We start from the raw sequence: 21,815 nt of genomic DNA on the forward strand, positions 1-21,815 counted from the left end.
AGAGCAAAATTTGCTTCAAAAAAGACAAATATGACTCCTTCTCTTCTGAGACCTGTAGTGCACCAGCAGAGCACTTTTCACCCCCATATGGGGTGTTTTCTGAATCGAGAGAAATTGGGCTTCAAATTTTGGGGGGTATTTTCTGCTTTAACCATTTGTAAAAATGTAAAATTTTTGAGAAACCAAGCATTTTAGATAATTTTATTTTATTTTTTTACATTTGCAAAAGTCGTGAAACCCCTGTGGGGTATTAAGGCTCACTTAATTCCTTGTTACATTCCTCAAGGGATCTAGTTTCCAAAATGGTATGGCATGTGGGGGGTTTTAGCTGTTCTGGCACCATAGGGGCTTCCTAAATGCAACATGCCCCCCAAAAACCATTTCAGAAAAACGTACTCTCCAAATTCCCCTTGTCGCTCCTTCGCTTCTGAGCCCTCTACTGCGTCCGCCGAACACTTTACATAGACATATGAGGTGTGTGCTTACACGAGAGAAATTGGGCTACAAACACAAGTAAAAATTTTCTCCTTTTACCCCTTGCAAACATTCAAAAATTGGGTCTACAAGAACATGCAAGTGTAAAAAATGAAGATTTTGAATTTTCTCCTTCACTTTGCTGCTATTCCTGTGAAACACCTAAAGGGTTAACACACTTACTGAATGTCATTATGAATACTTTTGGGGGTGTAGTTTTTATAATGGGGTCATTCATGGGGTATTTCTAATATGAAGACCCTTCAAATCCACTTCAAACCTGAACTGGTCCCTGAAAAATATTGAGTTTGAAAATTTTGTGAAAATTTGGAAAAATGCTGCTGAACTTTGAAGCCCTCTGGTGTCTTCCAAAAGTAAAAACACGTCAATTTTATGATGCAATCATAAAGTAGACATATTGTATATGTGAATAAAAAAAAATTATTTTGAATATCCATTTTCCTTACAAGCAGAGAGCTTCAAAGTTAGAAAAATGCAAAATTTTCAATTTTTTCGTCAAATTTTGGGATTTTTCACCAAGAAAGGATGCAAGTTACCATAACATTTTACCACTATGTTAAAGTTGAATATGTCACAAAAAAACAATCTCGGAATCAGAATGATCAGTAAAAGCATTCCAGAGTTATTAATGTTTAAAGTGACAGTGGTCAGATTTGCAAAAAACGCTCTGGTCCTTAAGGTGTAAAATGGCCTGGTCCTTAAGGGGTTAAGCTGTCTTTACTGCCGAAGTGTTTCTATTAAGGACCTGCTATGTATATGATCAGCCTTCTCTGCCCAGTCAAGGCGTATTGTCTCCTGCTTGTCTGGAAAGTTTATGTGGTGTCCCGGTACCGTATTTCATACCGTACCTTGTGGTGGGGTCCCCAAAGTCAGAGTCCCTAGGAACAGTAGGAGTCCTCTTCTTTAGTTAACCCCTCGTCACCCCTCAGTTAGCTAGAATTTGTGTAAATAAAAGGGTAAATATGTATATTTAAGATGCCTACCTTGTTAGCGTCGCAGGACCTGCGGGTCATGTGACTTGGTTCACAGAACTCTATGGTTTGCTAAAGGACCTTTGGTGGTTCTAGTCAGGTGATTACCCACAATCCTATGTAACGGTGAGTGACAGCTGACATGGACCAATCTAAAACGGTTCAGCCCCTGCCCATATAAGGGAGCTGCGGCCATTCATCTTTATCTCTCTTTCCTCATGGGCTGCTGATGAGGTAGGATATGCGCAGCTGTCATCGGCAACCACTAGACCAAAGCCTTGCGGCTTTGGCCATAATCCAAATTGTGAGTTATTACAATTCCCCAAAATCTTCGCAAGATAACTGGACCTAAACCAACCCCTAAATCCAGCGGATCTATGCAATTTAATTCTCATACTCCAAAGAGAGCTTACCGGTCCCAACCGACTGTCAGTCACTGCCGTGCTGTGTATAGACTCTGTTATCTGGACTGTTACCGTTACCTCATGTACAGAAAATCTTCAGTAAAGTTTCTCCAAGTTTTTCAGTTCAGCACCGGTTGTGGACAATCCGTTATTCTACACTCACATATCGCTCTTGGGAAGGGTGGCGATAGGCCCAGCATTACTACAGAGTTTTAACCCTCACCCTGGCGTCACGAGTGACAAGGGTTAAATTATCCCCTCATATACTACAGCAACAACCCAACTACCCTACACCCCCGAGGCATACCACATTTATCTTGGATATTGTTTAATAAAAAAGTTGTTTTGAATATATATATATATATATATATATATATATATATATAATTCTGCAAGCAGCAATACAGGTGGCCAAGCTGCACAGTTGGGGCATAGCACACGATTGCTTTGACCCGCTATGATGAAGAAGGTGATCATGGACATGTGTGCTAATTTTCAAATTTTTCTGACCAGGTATTCAAGAGAAAAGTATGCTTACAAAATATTGAGCAATCCAATATGGCAGCCAAACCATGTGATCAAATGTGATACAAAAAGTGATCACAAACATGTGGGCTAATTTTCGTACTGTTCTGATAAGTAAATATAGAGAAAACTTTGTTTGCACAATATTATGCAATCCAAAATGACCGCCAAATCTGGTGAACAATTGTGGTACAGAAAATGAGTCTACTATTGTGCAAAGAAACATAACATTTAGATTCACCCCCATAACATTTAGATTCACCCCGAACTGGAACCTCATGTGTCCGCTCCTGATCTATAACGCGGGGCCACGATGGGTGTTAGAGGCCGGGACCCGTGGCTAATAGCGCGCGGCATTGATCGCGGTGCCGCGCACTATTAACTCTTTAGACGCGGAGTTCAAAGTTGAACGTCGCGTCTAAAGTGAAAGTGAAAGTATCCCGGCTGCTCTGTCGGGCTGTTCGGGACCGCCGCAGTGAAATCGTGGTGTCCCGAACAGCTTACAGGACACCGGGAGGGCCCTTACCTGCCTCCTCGGTGTCCGATCGACGAATGACTGCTCCGTGCCTGAGATCCAGGCAGGAGCAGTCAAGCGCCAATAACGCTGATCACAGGCGTGTTAATACACGCCAGTGATCAGCATGAGAGATCAGTGTGTGCAGTGTTATAGGTTCCTATGGGATAATAATGATCAGTATAAGAGATCAGTGTGTGCAGTGTTATAGGACCCTATGGGATAATAATGATCAGTATAAGAGATCAGTGTGTGCAGTGTTATAGTCTCCTATGGGATAACAATGATCAGTATAAGAGATCAGTGTGTGCAGTGTTGTAGGTTCCTATGGGATAATAATGATCAGTATAAGAGATCAGTGTGTGCAGTGTTATAGGACCCTATGGGATAATAATGATCAGTATAAGAGATCAGTGTGTGCAGTGTTATAGGTCCCTATGGGATAACAATGATCAGTATAAGAGATCAGTGTGTGCAGTGTTGTAGGTTCCTATGGGATAATAATGATCAGTATAAGAGATCAGTGTGTGCAGTGTTATAGGTCCCTATGGGATAATAATGATCAGTATAAGAGATCAGTGTGTGCAGAGTTATAGGTCCCTATGGGACCTATAACACTGCAAAAAAAAGTTAAAAAAATGTGTTAATAAAGGTCATTTAACCCCTTCCCTAATAAAAGTTTGAATCACTCCCCTTTTCCCATAAAAAAAACACAGTGTAAATAAAAATCTAAATAAACATATATTGCGTGCGGAAATGTCCGAATTATAAAAATATATCGTTAATTAAACCGCATGGTCAATGGCGTACGCGCAAAAAAATTCCAAAGTCCAAAATACTGCATTTTGGTCACTTTTTATATCATGAAAAAATGAATAAAAAGCGATCAATAAGTCCTATCAATGCAAAAATGGTGCCGTTAAAAACTTCAGTTCACGGTGCAAAAAAGTCCTCATACCGCCCCATACATGGAAAAAAAAAGTTATAGGGGTCAGAAGATGACAATTTAAACGTATTAATTTTCCTGCACGAAGTTATGATTTTTTCCAGAAGTACGACAAAATCAAACCTATATAAGTAGGGTATCATTTTGATCGTATGAACCTACAGAATAAAGAGAAGGTGTCATTTTTACTGAAAAATTTACTACATAGAAACGGAAGCCCGCAAAAGTTACAAAACTGCGTTTTTTTTTTTCAATTTTGTCTCACAATGATTTTTTTTTTCCGTTTCCCCGTAGATTTTTGGGCAAAATGACTGACGTAATTACAAAGTAGAATTGGTGGCGCAAAAAATAAGCAATCATATGGATTTTTATGTGCAAATTGAAAGAGTTATGATTTTCTAAAGGCAAGGAGCAAAAAACGAAAATGCAAAAAAGGAAAAAACCCCGGTCCTTAAGAACATGTCTGCCAAATTATAAGTTATTCTAACAAACAGTTTTAGAGAAGATGTTTGTAGAAGATTGTGCAATTCAACATGGCGTCTAAACCATGTGATCAATAGACTTGTAATTAACAAATCATAATTGTGATCACAGTGTTACCAAATATAACAATTATTAAATCTGAATCTTTAGTGATTGCGGAAATGGAGAGGATTCAATATTGTGCAAAATCGTGCCGCACAAACCAATATGGCTGCCTGACCATGGGACCTATGACCTTTACACTATAACAAATTATGCATAGTACAGGGCTCTATCTTTGGGAAAAATGTCACGAGTTTTGAGGTAACATTGAGGCACTTACAGGCATATTACAGAAAGCCCCATAAAAACAATAGGAATAATTGTTGATATTTACATTATTCAATATGGCCGCCGAACCATATGGTTGAATGACGTCAATGAGTCTAGGTCACAGTGTAAACATACACGGCAATTGGTTTCAGAAAGAAATAGCTTTGCATATAGCACTGAATATTGTCACCTAAAACAAGATGGCTGCCTGCTCATGTGACCTATGACCTTGATGTCATAAAAACAGGAAAAGGAGAGGAAAAAGGGGTTATAAACGAGCGCTACTGCTATAAGAAAAGGATTCAGGACACCACTGTAGCACAGGACAGTTTATTATGCTTCAGAGCGATAGGACAACGTGTTTCGGCACCAGCATGTGCCTTCTTCAGGTCCACAAAACAATTAATTTAAGACGTCCTGTAGCCTGTGTTGTGCTAGGATGGCGTGCACGCCATCCTAGCACAACACAGGCTACAGGACATCATAAATTAATTGTTATGTTATGGAATAATAATTATGGATGAGCAAATCGAAAATGACAAATCCGAATTTGCAACAATTTTCAGGAAAAATTTGATGTGCAACGAATGCGAATATCGAAGCGATTCAATCGTGCAAATCGCTTCATTAAACTCCATTTAGTCCAGGGCAGCTAAAATGGCGGAATCAGATGACGACATAGGGCAAGGTATCCTGGGAAGGCGGGAACAAGGGTCTGCGGGATGACCCTGAATCACATGCAGCATGAAGCCTATCAGCAGCCAGCCACCTCTGTGATGTCACAGCCCTATATAATCGGCAGCCATGTTGCAGCCAGTCACATCAGCGTTCTATTACAGAGAGGGACAGACAGCAGTGTGTGTTATAAAGAAAACCTTTTTTACAGCAGCGATTCACCTCAAGTCCAAATCCAGCCTAGAAGCACTGATAGGGAAGGGAGTGAGATTGAGAGAGAAAGTGCAATTTTGGATGTAGTACACAGCGACTGTGTGCTGCAGCACTGTGTGTGCAACAACTGAAAAGCTAATAGTAGTCAGACAGTTAGGGTGAGCAGAGCACTAAAAGTGTATTGTCCTCTATTAAGTGTTACCTGTGTGTACATCTAAGTGGTGTACCATTTTGTTCCTGGTAAAGTCTTAAGGGCCACAGATACTGTGAAAGGCCAGCCAAAAGTACACACCTACCGTTGTAGACAAATACTGTTTTAAGCATAGTGGAGAGTATTGTACTCCCCTCATATACGCAATAAGTATGTCAGGTAAATAAGTGCCAGGACGTGCAAAGAGGAGTGGCAGAGGCTTAATTCATAAGGCAGAAGTCGCAGCAGACTAGGGGCGAGTGGCAGCAGGATTTGCAGCGAGTAGCCTGAGCTCCCGGTATCAGCTAGCGGTAGTGTCTCTACCAGCAACCCATCTGCCGTCGTCGATTGGTTAACACGCTCATCCACTTCATCACAAGTGACATCTGACACCCCCAGTCAACAGTTGGTGGGTTCCTCAGACACAACCCTCAGTTGGCATGGCCCGTGAGCAGTCCCTGTCCTCCCATTGCCTTTGTCCTATGCTGTTCCCTCCCCTAAAGAAGTATCTTATGCTGTGGGTTCAGCTCCACTATTTAGTGAGGATGATCTAATGGAGGACAGTCAGCAGCTACTGCCCAGCCCAGAAGTGGAGTAGACATCCGCCGCTTCCCCTGCTAGACGGGCAAGTAGTGATGAGGAGAGTGGAGTGGGAGGTGACGTTGCGAGCGTTCAGGCTCCTGAAGCAGACACTGTTGAGGAACCTGAGGAGGACCTCAGTGACATGATGATGATGAAGCCGATCGCACTTGGGAGTTGGGTAAAGAAGGGCTTCATCATCATCAGGAGCCAAACGTTCCCGGGGTAGACCACCTGCTTCACGGCAGCCTACCTTCCCGGGAGATAGTGGAACAGGGGTTCCTGGAGACGACTGCAGTAGCAGTCAATAAATGCGTACTGTTGGTGGCAAAATCAGCTACTCGGCGGTGTGCCAGTTTTTCATCAAGCACCCAGAAGAGGTTCACATAGCCACATGCAAGATATGTCGGCAGAAGGTGAAGCGTGGCCATGGTCCCAATGTTGGCACCATGGCCCTGTGTCAACATATGCAGCGTTACCATAAAGCGGCCTGGGAGAACTGTGGTCCAGCCTGCTGCATCCCACAGTGGCACGCCGCTCTCTGTTTCAGCCAGCCAAGGCTCCACCACCTCAGCCGAAGGAAGCTGTGTGTCATACCCTCCTTCTGTCGACCCAGATGCTCCCACTCCTCCTACTTCGAACCTGCAAGCAAAAGAAAAAAGAGAAGGCCCAAAGAGGCGCCTAGTGCATTACCCTAAAAATTAAATCAAAAACCCACGTAAAGTGGGGACAAGTAAGGGGTCTAATGAATGGCTGCTCACCTGGAGCGTATATTATATACGCATATAACCTCAGTCTGAGATAATAGTAGAGGAATCCGTGCAAGCCTGCAGGTCTTCAGGATGGATCCAAAGGGAGATCCTGTTGGTGAACTTGATCATAGAAAAAATGACCTTTCGCCAGGCGCTCGGGGATCCAAGGAGATCTCACAACCAAGTCATGGAGGTGGATATGAATTCAAGCTTTATTGGTATTTATTGGTTTTGGGGTTAGCATACCCCTTCTTCAGATTGACAGTCAATCTGAAGAAGGGGTATGCTAACCCCGAAACCAATAAATACCAATAAAGCTTGAATTCATATCCACCTCCATGACTCGGTTGTGAGATCTCCTTGGATCCCTGAGCGCCTGGCGAAAGGTCATTTTTTCTATTACCAAGTCCTCCTACTTCGAGTCAGTCATTACAACAGCAATCCATCGGCGAAGCCATGTCCAAGAGACAACAGTATGCGCCCAGTCCTCCAATGGCGCAGAAGCTGAATGTGCTCCTGTCCAAGTTGCTGGTGCTGCAGTCCCTCCCTTTTCAAGTATCAGCCCTGCACAATTTTGTGGAAGAGAAGGTGGGCCAGTCCTTGAGCCTGTCGGTCTTTACCAAATAAAGACCATAGCAGTGCCGACATGGGGAGCTGTAACTATGGTCAGGGACAATACATACATGTCCTTTACGGTTCATTGGGTGAATGTGATTCCTGCACAGCCACAACAGCAACTTGGACAGGTCACGCAGCTTCTGCCTCCACGCTCTCAGCCCGTTGGTCCTGTAACAGTGTGCGACTCTGCCTCCTAATCCTTCACCATGTCCTCAGCCTTCACTGCATGGAAAAGTCTCAGTGCCCCTCCAGCATACCATGTGTGCAGGGCACGGCGGTGTCAAGCTGTTCTTTACATGGTTTGACTTGGCAAACGGAGTCACACAGGGGAGGAACTGCTAAAAGTCATTCATGAAGAACTGGAAATGGGAACCATGGTGATCGACAACGGGAAGAACATTGTGTCCGCTCTGCGATAAGGATGGCTGAGCCATGCGCCCTGCATGGCACACGTGTTCAATCTGGTTGTCAAGCGGTTCCTGAAGTGTTCCCCCATCTGCAAGACATCCTAACAATGGCAAGGAAACTGTGCATGCACTTCAGCCACTCGTACACGGCAAAGCACACCCTCCTTGAGCTGCAGCGTCAGAACGGTATCCCACAACATAGTCTTGTTTGAGATGTTTCCACACGTTGAAATTCCAGCCTCCATATGTTGGACAGACTATACGAACAGAGAAAAGCCATCACGATTTCTTGATGACCCAAGCGGATAGGAGTACTCCCCTGTGTAACTTCAATGTGAACCAGTGGCAGCTCATACGTGACACCTGCCATTTGCTGAGGCCCTTTGCGGAAGCCACTTTATTAGTCAGTCCGCAGAATTACGGGATGAACAATGTCATTCCACTGCTTCATTTACTATAACACGTGTTGGAAACGATGGCTGATCAGGGCACTGGAGACGTATTGCCTACATCTCACACATGAGCCCTGTGGGAGCTAATCTGGAGGAGGGGGAGGGGAGGGACACAGTGGAGCACTGTTTACATTTTGCGACATGGGCGGTTTTTCTATTCCTCTGACAGAAAAGGAGGAGCAAGAGCAGCCAGTCGAGGGAATTAATAATGCGAGAGTAGGGCCTTACAGGGGAAGTTTTTACCCCCACAGGTTACAATGAACCATACATTGTTCCCTTCCACCTTTTAGAGGCCTTGGCATCACATCAATACTTGGTGGTGTAGGTGGCACATGGTGTTTTTTGCACAACTTTCCTTTTGTTTGATTTAAAAAAAAACTTGGGTCCATATATTTTATCCTAAGAATATTATTAAAAGTTAGGTTTTACGTAATGCATATCCTCAATACTTACTTGTGCACACTAACACTTTTACAAAAGAGACCGTTTTCTTCTGCCTACCTGCCTCAGCTACCATTCTGATCTTGCCACCTGCCTGATGCCACACATCTCATGTCAACTTCTCCTTTATTCACCCACCTTTGTCACCAGGTACTGGTATTGCCACCCACCGCACCACTCTTTCACCGGGTCACTTTCAGGACTCCTGATGCTGCTGCTGCCACCTTCAGACTGCCTCATTCTGCCACCATATGTTCTCCTCATGCTGCTGCCACCTCCAGGTTGTGTCATTCAGGCACTATATGGTCTCCTCATGCTGCCGCCACCTCCACGCCGTGTCATTCAGCCACTATATGGTCTCCTCATGTTGCCGCCACCTCCATGCTGTGTCATTCAGGCACTATATGGTCTCCTCATATTGACGCCACCTCCACTCTGTGTCATTTAGTCACTATATGGTCTCCTCATGCTGCTGCCAACTCCAGGCTGTGTCATCCAGCCACTATATGGTTTCCTCATACTGCCCCCACCTCCACACTGTGTCATTCAGCCACTATATGGTCTCCTCATGCTGCCGCCACCTCCACGCTGTGTCATTCAGGCACTACATGGTCTCCTCATGCTGCCGCCACCTCCACGCTGTGTCATTAAGGCACTATATGGTCTCCACATGCTGCCACCACCTGCACGCTGGGTCAGTCAGCCACTATATGGTCTCCTCCTGCTGCCGCCACCTCCACCCTGTGTAATTCAGCCACTATATGGTCTCCTCATGCTGCCGCCACCTCCTTGCTGGGTCATTCAGCCACTATATGGTCTCCTCACACCTCCAGGCTCTGTCAATGTGCCGCTCTGTGACAGTGTTTCTAATTCCAACGCCTCTGATCTGCATGTCATACTAAATAACAGTATTATTTCACTAACCCAGCACACACCCTATGCGTGTTACAGCAAGGCAAAGTGTTCTACACCCCTATTTAGGCTCTCTGTAGGCCAGAAATAGACGTTTTTAATAGCAATTTGCCGCAAATAAATTTGGACCGAAAAAAAATTGGGGGAAAAATTTGGCCAATTGAATTTTTTATTGCATTATTTTAAAGATGGGAAAAGGCGGGTTTTTAAATCTTTTAATAGGGAAGGGGTTAATTCCCTTTTATTCACCTTTTTTTTTTTAGCCCCTATAGGGGGCTACACCATGTGGTCTTCTGACTAGCATAGATCAGTGTTATTGGCGCTCTGCTGCTTTAGCCTTCATAGCAGGCTAGGAGGAGCAGAAGCCCTCCTGCTGTACGGGACCCGCGATGTTGCCGTGTTAGTCTTGATCAGCTTCACTGAACTACCCACACTGTGAACCCCGCACTTTAGCCGTGGGTCCTGGCTGCCCGTAACAACCGGGGCCCACCGGGTTTAACCCGTTCTCCTCTCTTGAGAACGGTTTAAACTTTGTTAACGGGACCAGGGCATACAGGTACGCCCTTGGTCCTTAAAGGGGTACTCCGGTGGAAAACATTTTTTTAAGGTCTTTTTAAGACAACTGGCTCCAGAAAGAAATTTTAATCCTTTCAGTAGTTATTAGCAGAGGAAATTATTTTCTTTCTGGATTTATTTTCTGTTTGTCCACAGTGCTCTCTGCTGACACCTCTGTCTATGTCAGGAACTGTCTAGAGCAGGAGAAAATCCCCATTGTACACCTATGTTGCTGTGGACAGTTTCTGACATGGATAGAGGTGTCAGCAGAGAGCACTGTGGACAGACAGAAAAGGAATTCAAAGAATTCTGAATTTACTCTGTAGTATACAGCTGCTAATAAGTACTGTAAGGATTAAGATTTAATTTACAAATAGAAGTAATTCACAAATCTGTTTAACTTTCTGGCACAAGTTCATTTAAAAAAATGTTTTCCACAGGAGTATCCCTTTAAGTCTATTATATTTGAATAGTAAAAACCCTAGAGGACACAGGGCATATATGTGAAGGTTTTCTCACAATTCTTATGTGATTTTCACCCCAATATTTATTTTTAACAGCATACAAAATGACTGATTTTTCCCAGGTTGCAATGCGGCTGAGACCTGACATCACTAGTCAGCTGATGACAGGGAGCCTGTCTGCTTCAATGAGCGATCGCTTGGTGGGAGAGAGATCAATCTGCAACTAATGCAACAGCTGTAGGCACCCTGATTGAAAACCACAGGTCTTTTGAATGGATGCAGCTCATTTATGTTTCAATGGGGGGGGGTGGCTGATGTTTGGGAGGGAGAAAAATGGAATTATTGGATTTGTAGGCCAAAAAAAGAAAACTCACACAGGAAATACCAGTTCACAAAAAGCTAGCCACAGTAATATGGTAATGTCACAACATAGCCATTTAGCCCCAAGACAAGCGCAGATCCTTCCTAAGCATGTCCATTGCTGTCAGACAGCTACGCATCCTTAAATCACCTTAGGCTGGATAACCCCTTTAACCCCTTAAGGACCCTTGACGTACGCGTACGTCATGACAACCTGGTACTTAAGGACCCATGACGTACGTGTACATCATGGACAATTCCGGCCCCTGCCGCGCGCCGGGCGGGGATCGGAAGCGGATGCCTGCTGAAATGCTTCAGCAGGCATCCAGGGCAAACGCCGAGGGGGGCCATGTAGGCCCCCAATGTCGGCGATCGTCGCAAATCGCAAGGGAAATCGCCCCTGCGATCTGCGGCGATACCGGGCTGATCGGGTCTCTGGGACCCGACCGCCCGGAAATTTTGCATGATCCCAGTTGTCACAGACAGCCAGGACCATGCTGGAGGCTAGGAGCGAGGTGGCAAGCCTGCCACCTCCTCCTATCCCCTGCGATCCGTCGGTTAGCTAACCGACCAATCGCAGGGGGGGGCGGTTACTTCCTCCTGCCCTGCCCGGCCCCTGGAAGTCCGGAGAGGACGGGAGGAAGACCAGAGGACGCGACGGGGGACGGGGGAGTGCTGGGGCCTGGCCCCGGTACTTACCTCGTCCCTGAAGACCCGGATCACAGCGATGAAGACGGCGGCGGCGACAGGTGAGTTCCTCTTCAGCCGCGGTTGGGCCCTTTACAGCAATGCACGTCGCTGTAAAGTGACATGCATTGCTGTAATGGGACCCTGTATACTACAACTCCCAGCATGCCCAGACAGCCCTTGGCATCCGGGCATGCTGGGAGTTGCAGTTTTGCAACATCTGGAGGTCCACAGTTTGGAGACCACTGTGCCCTTCCAGATGTTGCAAAACTACACATCCTCAGCATGCCCTTACTGTCCAGGCATGCTGGGAGTTGTAGTTCTGTAACATCTGGCCCTTCAGATGTTGCAGACTATAACTCCCAGCATGCCTGGACAGTTTTGGCATACTGGGAGTTGTAGTTTTGCAACATCTGGAAGGGCACAGATTGGGAACCACTGTATTAGTGGTCTGCAAACTGTAGTCCTCCAGATGTTGCAAAACTACAACTCCAAGCATGCTGGGAGTTGTAGTTCGTCAACATCTGGCTCTAAAGATGTTGCCGAACTACTACTCCCAGCATGCCTGGGAATGTTTGGGAGTAGTGGTTTTGCAACAACTGGAGGCACACTGGTTGGGAAACATTATCTGTTTCCTAACTCAGTGTTTCCCAACCCATGTGCCTCCAGCTGTTGAAAAACTAAAACTACCAGCATGCACTGATAGACTGTGCATGCTGGGAGTTGTAGTTTTGCAACAGCTGGAGGTCCCCCCCCCTGTGAATGTACAGGGTACATTCACATGGGCAGGGGGCTTACAGTGAGTATCACGCTGCAAGTTTGCAATGCAGCAAATTTTGAGCGGCAGCTCAAACTCGCAACGGGAAACTCGCTGTAACTCCCCGCCCGTGTGACTGTACCCTAAAAACACTACACTACATTACACTAACACAAAATAAAAAGTAAAAAAATAGTACATATACACATACCCCTACACAGCCCCCCTCCCCTCCCCAATAAAAATTAAAAACGTCTGGTACGCCACTGTTTCCAAAATGGAGCCTCCAGCTATGGCAAAACAACAACTCCCAGTATTGCCGGACAGCCGTTGACTGTCCAAGCATGCTGGGAGTTTTGCAACAGCTGGAGGTACCCTGTTTGGGAATCACTGGCATAGAATACTCCTATGTCCACCCCTATGCAAATCCCTAATTCAGGCCTCAAATGCGCATGGCGCTCTCACTTTGGAGCCCTGTCGTATTTCAAGGCAACAGTTTATGGTCACATATGGGGTATCGCCGTACTCGGGAGAAATTGCCTAACAAATTTTGGGGGGCTTTTTCTCCTTTAACCCCTTATGAAAAGGTGAAGTTGGGGTCTACACCAGCATGTTAGTGTAAAAAAAATAAATTTTTTACACTAACATGCTGGTGTTGCCCTATACTTTTCATTTTGACAAGAGGTAAAAGAGAAAAAAGCCCCCCAAAATTTATAATGCAATTTCTCCCGACCACGGAGATACCCCATATGTGGGCGCAAAGTGCTCTGGCGGTGCACAACAAGGCCCAGAAGGGAGAGTGCACCATGTACATTTGAGGTGATTTGCACAGGGGTGGCTGATTGTTACAGCGGTTTTGACAAACGCAAAAAAAAAAAAAAAAAAAACACATGTGACCCCATTTCGGAAACTAAACCCCTCATGGAATGGAATGAGGGGTGCAGTAAGAATTTACCCCCCACTAGTGTCTGACAGATCTTTGGAACAGTGGGCTGTGCAAATTAAAAATTTCGTACAGCCCACTGTTCCAAAGATCTGACAGACACCAGTGGGGGGTAAATGCTCACTGTACCCCTTGTTACGTTCCTCTAGGGGTCTAGTTTCCAAAATGGTATGCCATGTTGGGGTTATTTTGCTGTCCTGGCACCGTAGGGGCTTCCTAAATGTGACATGCCCCCCAAGCAAAATTTGCTCTCAAAAAGCCAAATATGACTCCTTCTTTTCTGAGCATTGTAGTTCGCCCGTAGTGCACTTCAGGTCAACTTATGGGGTACCTCCATACTCAGAAGAGATGGGGTTACACATTTTGGGGGGTATTTTCTGCTATTAACCCTTGCAAAAATGTGAAATGTATTCCTTGTTACGTTCCTCAAGGGGTCTAGTTTCCAAAATGGTATGGCATGTTGTTTTTTTTTTACTGTTCTGGCACCATAGGGGCTTCCTAAATGCAACATGTCCCCCAAAAACCATTTCAGAAAAACGTACTCTCCAAAATCCCCTTGTTGCTCCTTCGCTTCTGAGCCCTCTACTGCGCCTGCCGAACACTTTACATAGACATATGAGGTATGTGCTTATTCGAGAGAAATTGGGCAAAAAATATAATTATACATTTTCTCCTTTTACCCCTTGTAAAAATTAAAAAATTGGGTCTACAAGAACATGTAAGTGTAAAAAATGAAAATTGTGAATTTTCTCCTTCACTTTGCTGCTATTTCTGTGAAACACCTAAAGGGTTAAAACACTTACTGAATGTCATTTTGAATACTTTGGGGGGTGCAGTTTTTATAATGAGGTCTTTTGTGGGGTATTTCTAAGATGAAGACCCTTCAAATCCACTTCAAACCTGAACTGGTCCCTGAAAAATTTTGAGTTTGGAAATTTTGTGAAAAATTGGAAAATTGCTGCTGAACTTTGAAGCCCCCTGGTGTCTTCCAAAAGTAAAAACACGTCAATTTTATGATGCAAACATAAAGTGGACATATTGTATATGTGAATAAAAAACAACATTATTTGGAATATCCATTTCCCTTACAAGCAGAAAGCTTCAAAGTTAGAAAAATGGAAAATTTTCAAATTTTTCATCAAATTTTGGGATTTTTCACCAAGAAAGGATGCAAATATCGACAAAATTTTACCACTATGTTAAAGTAGAATATGTCACGAAAAAACAACTCGGAATCGGAATGACAAGTAAAAGCATTCCAGAGTTATTAATGTTTAAAGTGACGGTGGTCAGATGTGCAAAAAATGGCCGTGTCCTAAGGTGTGAAATGGCTGGGTCCTTAAGGGGTTAAGGATAGGGGATAAGATGTTTGATCGTGGGGGTTCCCCTGTGATTTCTCCTGCAGCCCCCCCCCCCCCAGTCATCTGCTGCACTGAGCGAAGTTCGCTCCTTGCCTGATGACTCACTATACAGGGGCCGGAGGATTGTGATGTCCTGGCCCCGCCCCCTAAATACAAGTCTATGGAAGGGGGCGTGTTGAACTTCGCACCGTACAGCAGATGACTGGGAGAGCTGCAGGAGAGATTGCAGGGGTTTCCAGCTGCGGGACAGCCACGATCAGACATCTTATCCCCTATACAAAGGATAGGGGATAAGAGGTCTATGAGCGGAAACCCCTTTAAAATAGAAAGAGCAGAGAATTCAACCAATAAGTTACAAGTTATACTAAATATTTTCCAGAAAAATCCATATCACATCAATCTGTTCAGGTGACCATACTCCATCGGGGGAAATGCTTGTTCGGCTGCCAGCTATCTCTCCTGATTCCCCAATACACATGCATGCTTAGAGTAGCCGAAAGAAAGCCCAGCATACCTTTCAGCTATCACATGACCCCAGTTTATCCAAAAATTGCTTTGCATTATGTGTCATTAAGCTCCCAAGATAATAGGACACAGTACAGAGGGGGGGGGGGTGGATTAAGAGGATAATAAAAACCCTGCACTGCATTGTTGCTGCCATTTTGGAAAGCTGACAGAGAGAGCAAGGACTACTGATCCCAGAAAAACTTACAAAATTCTAAATATTTTAAAAGCAAATTAAGCAAAGCATTAATAAGTCGTCTGACCTCAGAAAGTGACCTCCTGTTACCTGCAGTGCTGTGTACAGTTGGTGAACTACAAATCCCATCCAGCAGTGAACGAGTCCATGAAAGCTATCATATTGCAAGCAGGCTATTTTGTATAATTTTTTCTAATACTGAAATTTTTTTTAAAAAAGAGACTTCTGAATTGTGTACAGTTTCTTCAATATTCTGTTGCAACTACTATAAAGGGATAATTTTTGGAACACTTGAAAACATCATATGATATCCTATCATATCCCTCTTGTCAGCTCTCTGACCCCTCTCCCTCAGCTCTATCTGTATACTGCTGCTAGCTCTATGGGATCAGCATGTATAGTAGTTATACACCTCCCTTCCAGCTCTATCTGTATACTGCTGCCATCTCTATGGGATCAGGATTTATAGTAGTTATACACCTCCCTCCAGCTCAATCTGTATATTGCTGCCATCTCTGTGGGATCAGGATATATAGTAGTTATACACCTCTTCTCCAGCTCTATCTACATACTGCTACTGCTACACAAGAACTTTACGTTCAATAGTTTTTTTATCGAAGTTTTTGATATCATGAGAAAAATACAAATAGTGGACGAAACATGTCCAAAACAATAAACAGAAAGATAAATGTCCTAAGGATGACAAAAAGCAATATAAGGGATCAAGGTCCATCCAGTTAATACATAAGGTCACAAAAATTAGACAGCTTGTACAAGTACACAAGTAGCTGATTGGGGGGGGGGGGGGGATAAACCACTGGGATCCCCTGTGATCTCTGGAACCAGACCCCGACTCTGAGTGATGAGCGTGAGTGGTAGGCAGCACACACTCCATTGATTTCTATTGGAGCTCCGTAGAGACCCGAGTCCAGCACTCAGCAATCATCAGTGCTCCGTTAGAAATTCATGGAGCATCTAGTGGTAGATAACACATGCTCCTTACTTAGCAAAACCCGAGCAGTCGGACCCCCACTATCAGCTACTTATGCTCTAACCTGTGGATGGCGAATATATTAATTTTGGCTGCAGTACCCCTTTAGATATACTTTATGCTGCACTATAAAACAAAAACATTTCCTGGAGTTGCTCTTTTTAAAGGGTTGTCTATGGTTAGAAAAACATGTCCGCTTTGGCCTACAAACAGAGTCAACCCTGTCTGCAGGTTGTTTATGGTATTGCAGCTTCAATGAACGTACTAACGTCAACCCCTATAACAATGGATGCCATTACACTCTAGAGTCAGCCTACCTGCCAAGGTTGGAAAGATGTCAGCAGATTGTTGGACTTGCTGGTGGCATACATGTCATGAAGAGAATGTGCCATGGCATAGACTGCAGTGTAGATGGAATAACAGCTCCTGAAGACAAAGACATGATAATATATTGATAAAAACCCATCATCCAGAGTCTCATTCCCGGTGCACATAGGGACAGAATGACTTGAAGATAATGAAGTCGAGAAGGTGCACAAAGCTAGGAATTCCCAGATCTCCCTCAGCAAATTATCATCTGGATATTTTGTGGGTTTTATGCCATAGAAATATTCCCTGAACCCCGGAATTTCTCCCCGAGGAGCAGAAAGGGACATAGTTCCATTAAAATCTACTTGTAAATATAGTAATTCTGAAACCCGGGAGAAGAAGGAAGATGTGATCCAAATTTTTGGTTTTAGGTGTTCAGACATAAACAAGTGAGCAAAAGCATGAGCATGATTCACACTTATGAATATGACCGTCACATTCACTGAGCTTTTATTTATAGTTTTAATGATCTTATTACCAGGTTTGGGCATTTCGGGAACATTCTCCCTTAATATAATGAAGAAGGCCACACAGCCCCCCGAGCTTACAATCTCCTTCTTAAACATTTCTCCGGCGATCTGTCCGGTGTCGTCATCTGATACAAGGATTCCAACCCATTTCCAGCCTAAATGTTTCACCAACTGCACAATGGCATCGATTTCCGATAATTCATTGGCTGCTGCCTGGTAGAATGATGGAAACTGATCGGTTGCTGTAAATACTGAGGTCATGGTGCCGTAACTTATCTGCCGGCGCAAGAGGACAATTCATTATATCTGGATCACAATGACAAACCATTACAGGGACACATAACGTAAGGCTGATCTAGACACATGTGCAGCCCTATTACCACACTAGACATGACACCACCCCAATCCACCTAACCTGTGGACAGTACGGGTCCTCTCTCCTGTAGAGTGTAAGCTCTTATGTACAGGGTCCTCTCTTCTGTAGAGTGTAATCTCTTATGGACAGGGTCCTCTCTCCTGTAGAGTGTAATCTCTTACGTACAGTGTCCTCTCTCCTGTAGAGTGTAAGCTCTTATGTACAGGATCCTCTCTCCTGTAGAGTGTAAGCTCTTATGTACAGGGTCCTCTCTCCTGTAGAGTGTAAGCTCTTATGTACAGGATCCTCTCTCCTGTAGAGTGTAATCTCTCATGTACAGGGTCCTCTCTCCTTTAGAGTGCAAGCTCTTATGTACAGGGTCCTCTCTCCTGTAGAGTGTAAGCTCTTATGTACAGGGTCCTCTCTCCTGTAGAGTGTAATCTCTTATGTACCGGGTCATCTCCCCTGTATAGTGTTATTTCTAATGTTCAGGGTCGTCTCTCCTGTAGAGTGTAAGCTCTTATGTACAGGGTCCTCTCTCCTGTGGAGTGTAAGCTCTTATGGACAGGGTCCTCTCTCCCGTAGAGTGTTAGCTCTTATAGACAGGGTCCTCTCTCCTTTAGAGTGTAAGCTCTTATGGACAGGGTCCTCTCTCCTGTAGAGTTTAATCTCTTATGTACAGGGTCCTCTCTCCCATAGAGTGTAAGCTCTTATGGGCAGGGTCCTCTCTCCTGTAGAGTGTAATCTCTTATGTACAGGGTCCTCTCTCCTGTAGAGTGTAAGCTCTTATGTACAGGGTCCTCTCTCCTGTAGAGTGTAATATCTTATGTACAGGGTCCTCTCTCCTGTAGAGTGTAAGCTTTTATATACAGGGTCCTCTCTCCTGTAGAGTGTAAGCTTTTATATACAGGGTCCTCTCTCCCATAGAGTGTTAGCTCTTATAGACAGGGTCCTCTCTCCTGTAGAGTGTAAGCTCTTATGGACAGGGTCCTCTCTCCTGTAGAGTTTAATCTCTTATGTACAGGGTCCTCTCTCCTGTAGAGTGTAAGCTCTTATAAACAGGGTCCTCTCGCCTGTAGAGTGTAAGCTCTTATGTACAGGGTCCTATCTCCCATAGAGTGTAAGCTCTTATGGGCAGGGTTCTCTCTCCTGTAGAGTGTAATCTCTTATGTACAGGGTCCTCACTCCTGTAGAGTGTAATATCTTATGTACAGGGTGACTCGGTGACTCGGTGACAATGACCACATCATATATAAGTTAGCTCCTCTCTGTAATCCTCTATATTGTGTATATTTGTATAAAACATATCCTATAGCATCAGAGTGTACGTACAAACCTGCGGGTACCTGTATATCCCGGCCAGCTGTGATATGACGTACGATGAGGCGGCGGTCACCTCTCCTATGAATCCCACCATCTTTCTCTGGTTCCAGCAGCTGTAGTTTGGGATGATCTGCCAACCCCCTGACATTATCCGGAGCGTGCTGTACACTGACTTATGGACATTGGCGCAAGAGTCAAATATCTGGTAACCCAGAGAGATATTGGGAAGAAACTGCAGGCTCTTATTAATCTCTTCAAGGGTAAAGAAGAAAACCAAAAGGTGGCGATAGAACTGCAGAGAAGGCCTGAAATTCATAGAGATTGCTGCTTCAGAACATCTTAGAGAGCAGTCAGGTAACAATTCACAATTTAATTCACTTACCGACCACATCTAGAGAGTCTTGGTTGCGAAGTAAAGTTAAAATGCCATCGTACATATAAAGTGTTGACTTGTATAATCCCACCGATCATCAAATCTCCATCCTTGTAGTAAGTGGCTAATTTATGTCTTCCCAGCATGCAAGCATCAGAAGACGTCACTGGGACATTCTGTAGTAAAATGAAGAGTAAGAGAAGCATCTTAGGTCTGTAGAGAAGCATTGTGACTAGTAAGATGTGGACTGTGGCTCGGAGCTCGGATGAGGCGTCAGGAGGGTCTGGGCAGGCGGCCGGCACCATCAGAGACAAAGGACAGAGCAGATGGCAACCACAAGGCAGCTGTTCCTCTGTGTGAGGACTGTGAGCGTTGCGGAGACTTTATAAGCCTAGAAATGATTATTTAAGAAGATGGAGGAGTGAGAATGATAACCCTGACATATGCAGAATAGAAGCCAGGCATTATCATAATTATCCACTGCTGGAAATGGCTCAAATCTCTCTGTACAAAACACACAATTTATTATTTCATTTTACCTGTTGATATTTTAGGTTTTGTTGAAAAATGTAAAGAACTATGGGGCAGATTTATCAAAACCTGTGTAAAAGTTGACTAGTTGCCCCTAGCAACCAATCAGATCACTTCTTTTATTTTTCAGAGGTCTTGTTACGAATGAAAGAAGCAATGTGATTGGTTGCTATGGGCAACTGGTCAACTTTTCCTCTGTACAGGCTGTGATCAATCTCCCCTTATAAAAATTATGAAAATGAAATAAAATGGCCGCACACCAGTAAGTCTACCTAACATATGCTCCTCCTGACCTCCCCAACCCCTCTACCCTTTAAGGAGATATACATGTGTGGTGAGCCAGAAGAAGCGATTTGGGTTATGCTGTGTCGTGCGGTAATAACTCAATTATGTATTTATTTCAAATATTTGTATTGGGTTTTCAAATGTACAACATAGAAAGGTAACAAATAATACTATCAATAGAAATAGATAGAATAAAACCAGAATCATAAAAGGTATACTAACTTCGAAAATTGTATCCAGTTCTGACTCAATGTTTCAAAGCGTTGGATAATTATTGAACATGAAAGGTTGGTGTTTCACCTAAACTCTCCGAGGAGAATATATATATATATATATATATATATATATATATATATATATATATATATATATACACATACACATATTCTTCAGCTATTATTGTTAATGTTTTGGTTAATTTTCAAACTTTAGGAACCAAAGTTCGGAGTCCCCAGCTTATAATAGCGTTCTTTGTTATCAGAACTGGATCTCCTTACACATAACTCAATTATGAATGATGAATTATGGTCATAAAAATTATTCATTATGAAAAATAAAAAATTATGAAAATTATAAAAAAAATATAAAAATTATGACCTGTGAATTGTAGACAAAGCTAATCAATATAATTCACATCCGAGTCCGACTATGTCCTCAGATATTAACAAGTTCTTTTTATGATGGGATGACATTAACGCTTAAGGATGTAGTTTTGCAATATACAATAATACACAGATATTATAAAGTATGCCGATTTATTGGTTATAAAAGTATAAACATAAATGAGTAACAAACACAATGATATATGCAAATGAATATCAATTAGATATTAGTAAACAGAAAAAGTTTTTTTAAATTGACTACATAAAAATAGAACAATAAATGTGAGTAGTAAGTAACTTGTTACAATAAAACAAAAGCTACTCGGTTAGGATATCATATAAGAAAAAGTTTATATCACATTCTTTACAGAGGAATCTCATGATATCAAGGTGGGCAATATCTAATCATAGAAATCAATATGGAATGCTTTATACACTCAGCCCCCTTCTAACCACTACAAATCACATGACTCCAAGAATGGGGAAATCCATCTAAGATATAAACATGGAAGAACTAAGATATACTTCTACCCCATTCTGGACTATTTTCTATACATGATCTTGGTAAGACTGTTAAGACAATTAAATAGCAATGATATATGATCTTGCTCTACTATATTTTAGGAGGAAGAACTTGACACAAGTTTCCTATGTGGGAAATATACTTATAACACCTAGCTTGGAGAGTAAGAATTCTATCAATGTCTAAGCAATTATTTAATGCTTTGATAGATTATGAGTCTTGATTCTTCAGCAGGTAGAATGAAGTCTCACAATATCCTAAAACTATAATCTCAATA

At 43.4% G+C, this 21,815-nt stretch overlaps 1 protein-coding gene across 1 annotated transcript in view; it reads right to left on the bottom strand.

Annotated features, from left to right (window-relative positions):
* LOC130360467 (vomeronasal type-2 receptor 26-like) overlaps positions 1-19,902 on the bottom strand; it is a 45,803-nt gene extending 25,901 nt beyond the window's left edge. The window contains exons 1-3 of the mRNA XM_056562956.1: positions 19,607-19,902; positions 19,238-19,529; positions 17,025-17,822 (exon numbers count right to left, since the gene is read on the bottom strand). Of these exons, the coding sequence (XP_056418931.1) occupies positions 17,025-17,822; positions 19,238-19,529; positions 19,607-19,902 (1,386 nt within the window). The remainder of the gene's footprint in view (positions 1-17,024; positions 17,823-19,237; positions 19,530-19,606) is intronic.
* Positions 19,903-21,815: the final 1,913 nt, after the last annotated feature.

This window comes from Hyla sarda, chromosome 3 (genome assembly GCF_029499605.1).
Source record: "Hyla sarda isolate aHylSar1 chromosome 3, aHylSar1.hap1, whole genome shotgun sequence".
Lineage (NCBI taxonomy): Eukaryota > Metazoa > Chordata > Amphibia > Anura > Hylidae > Hyla > Hyla sarda.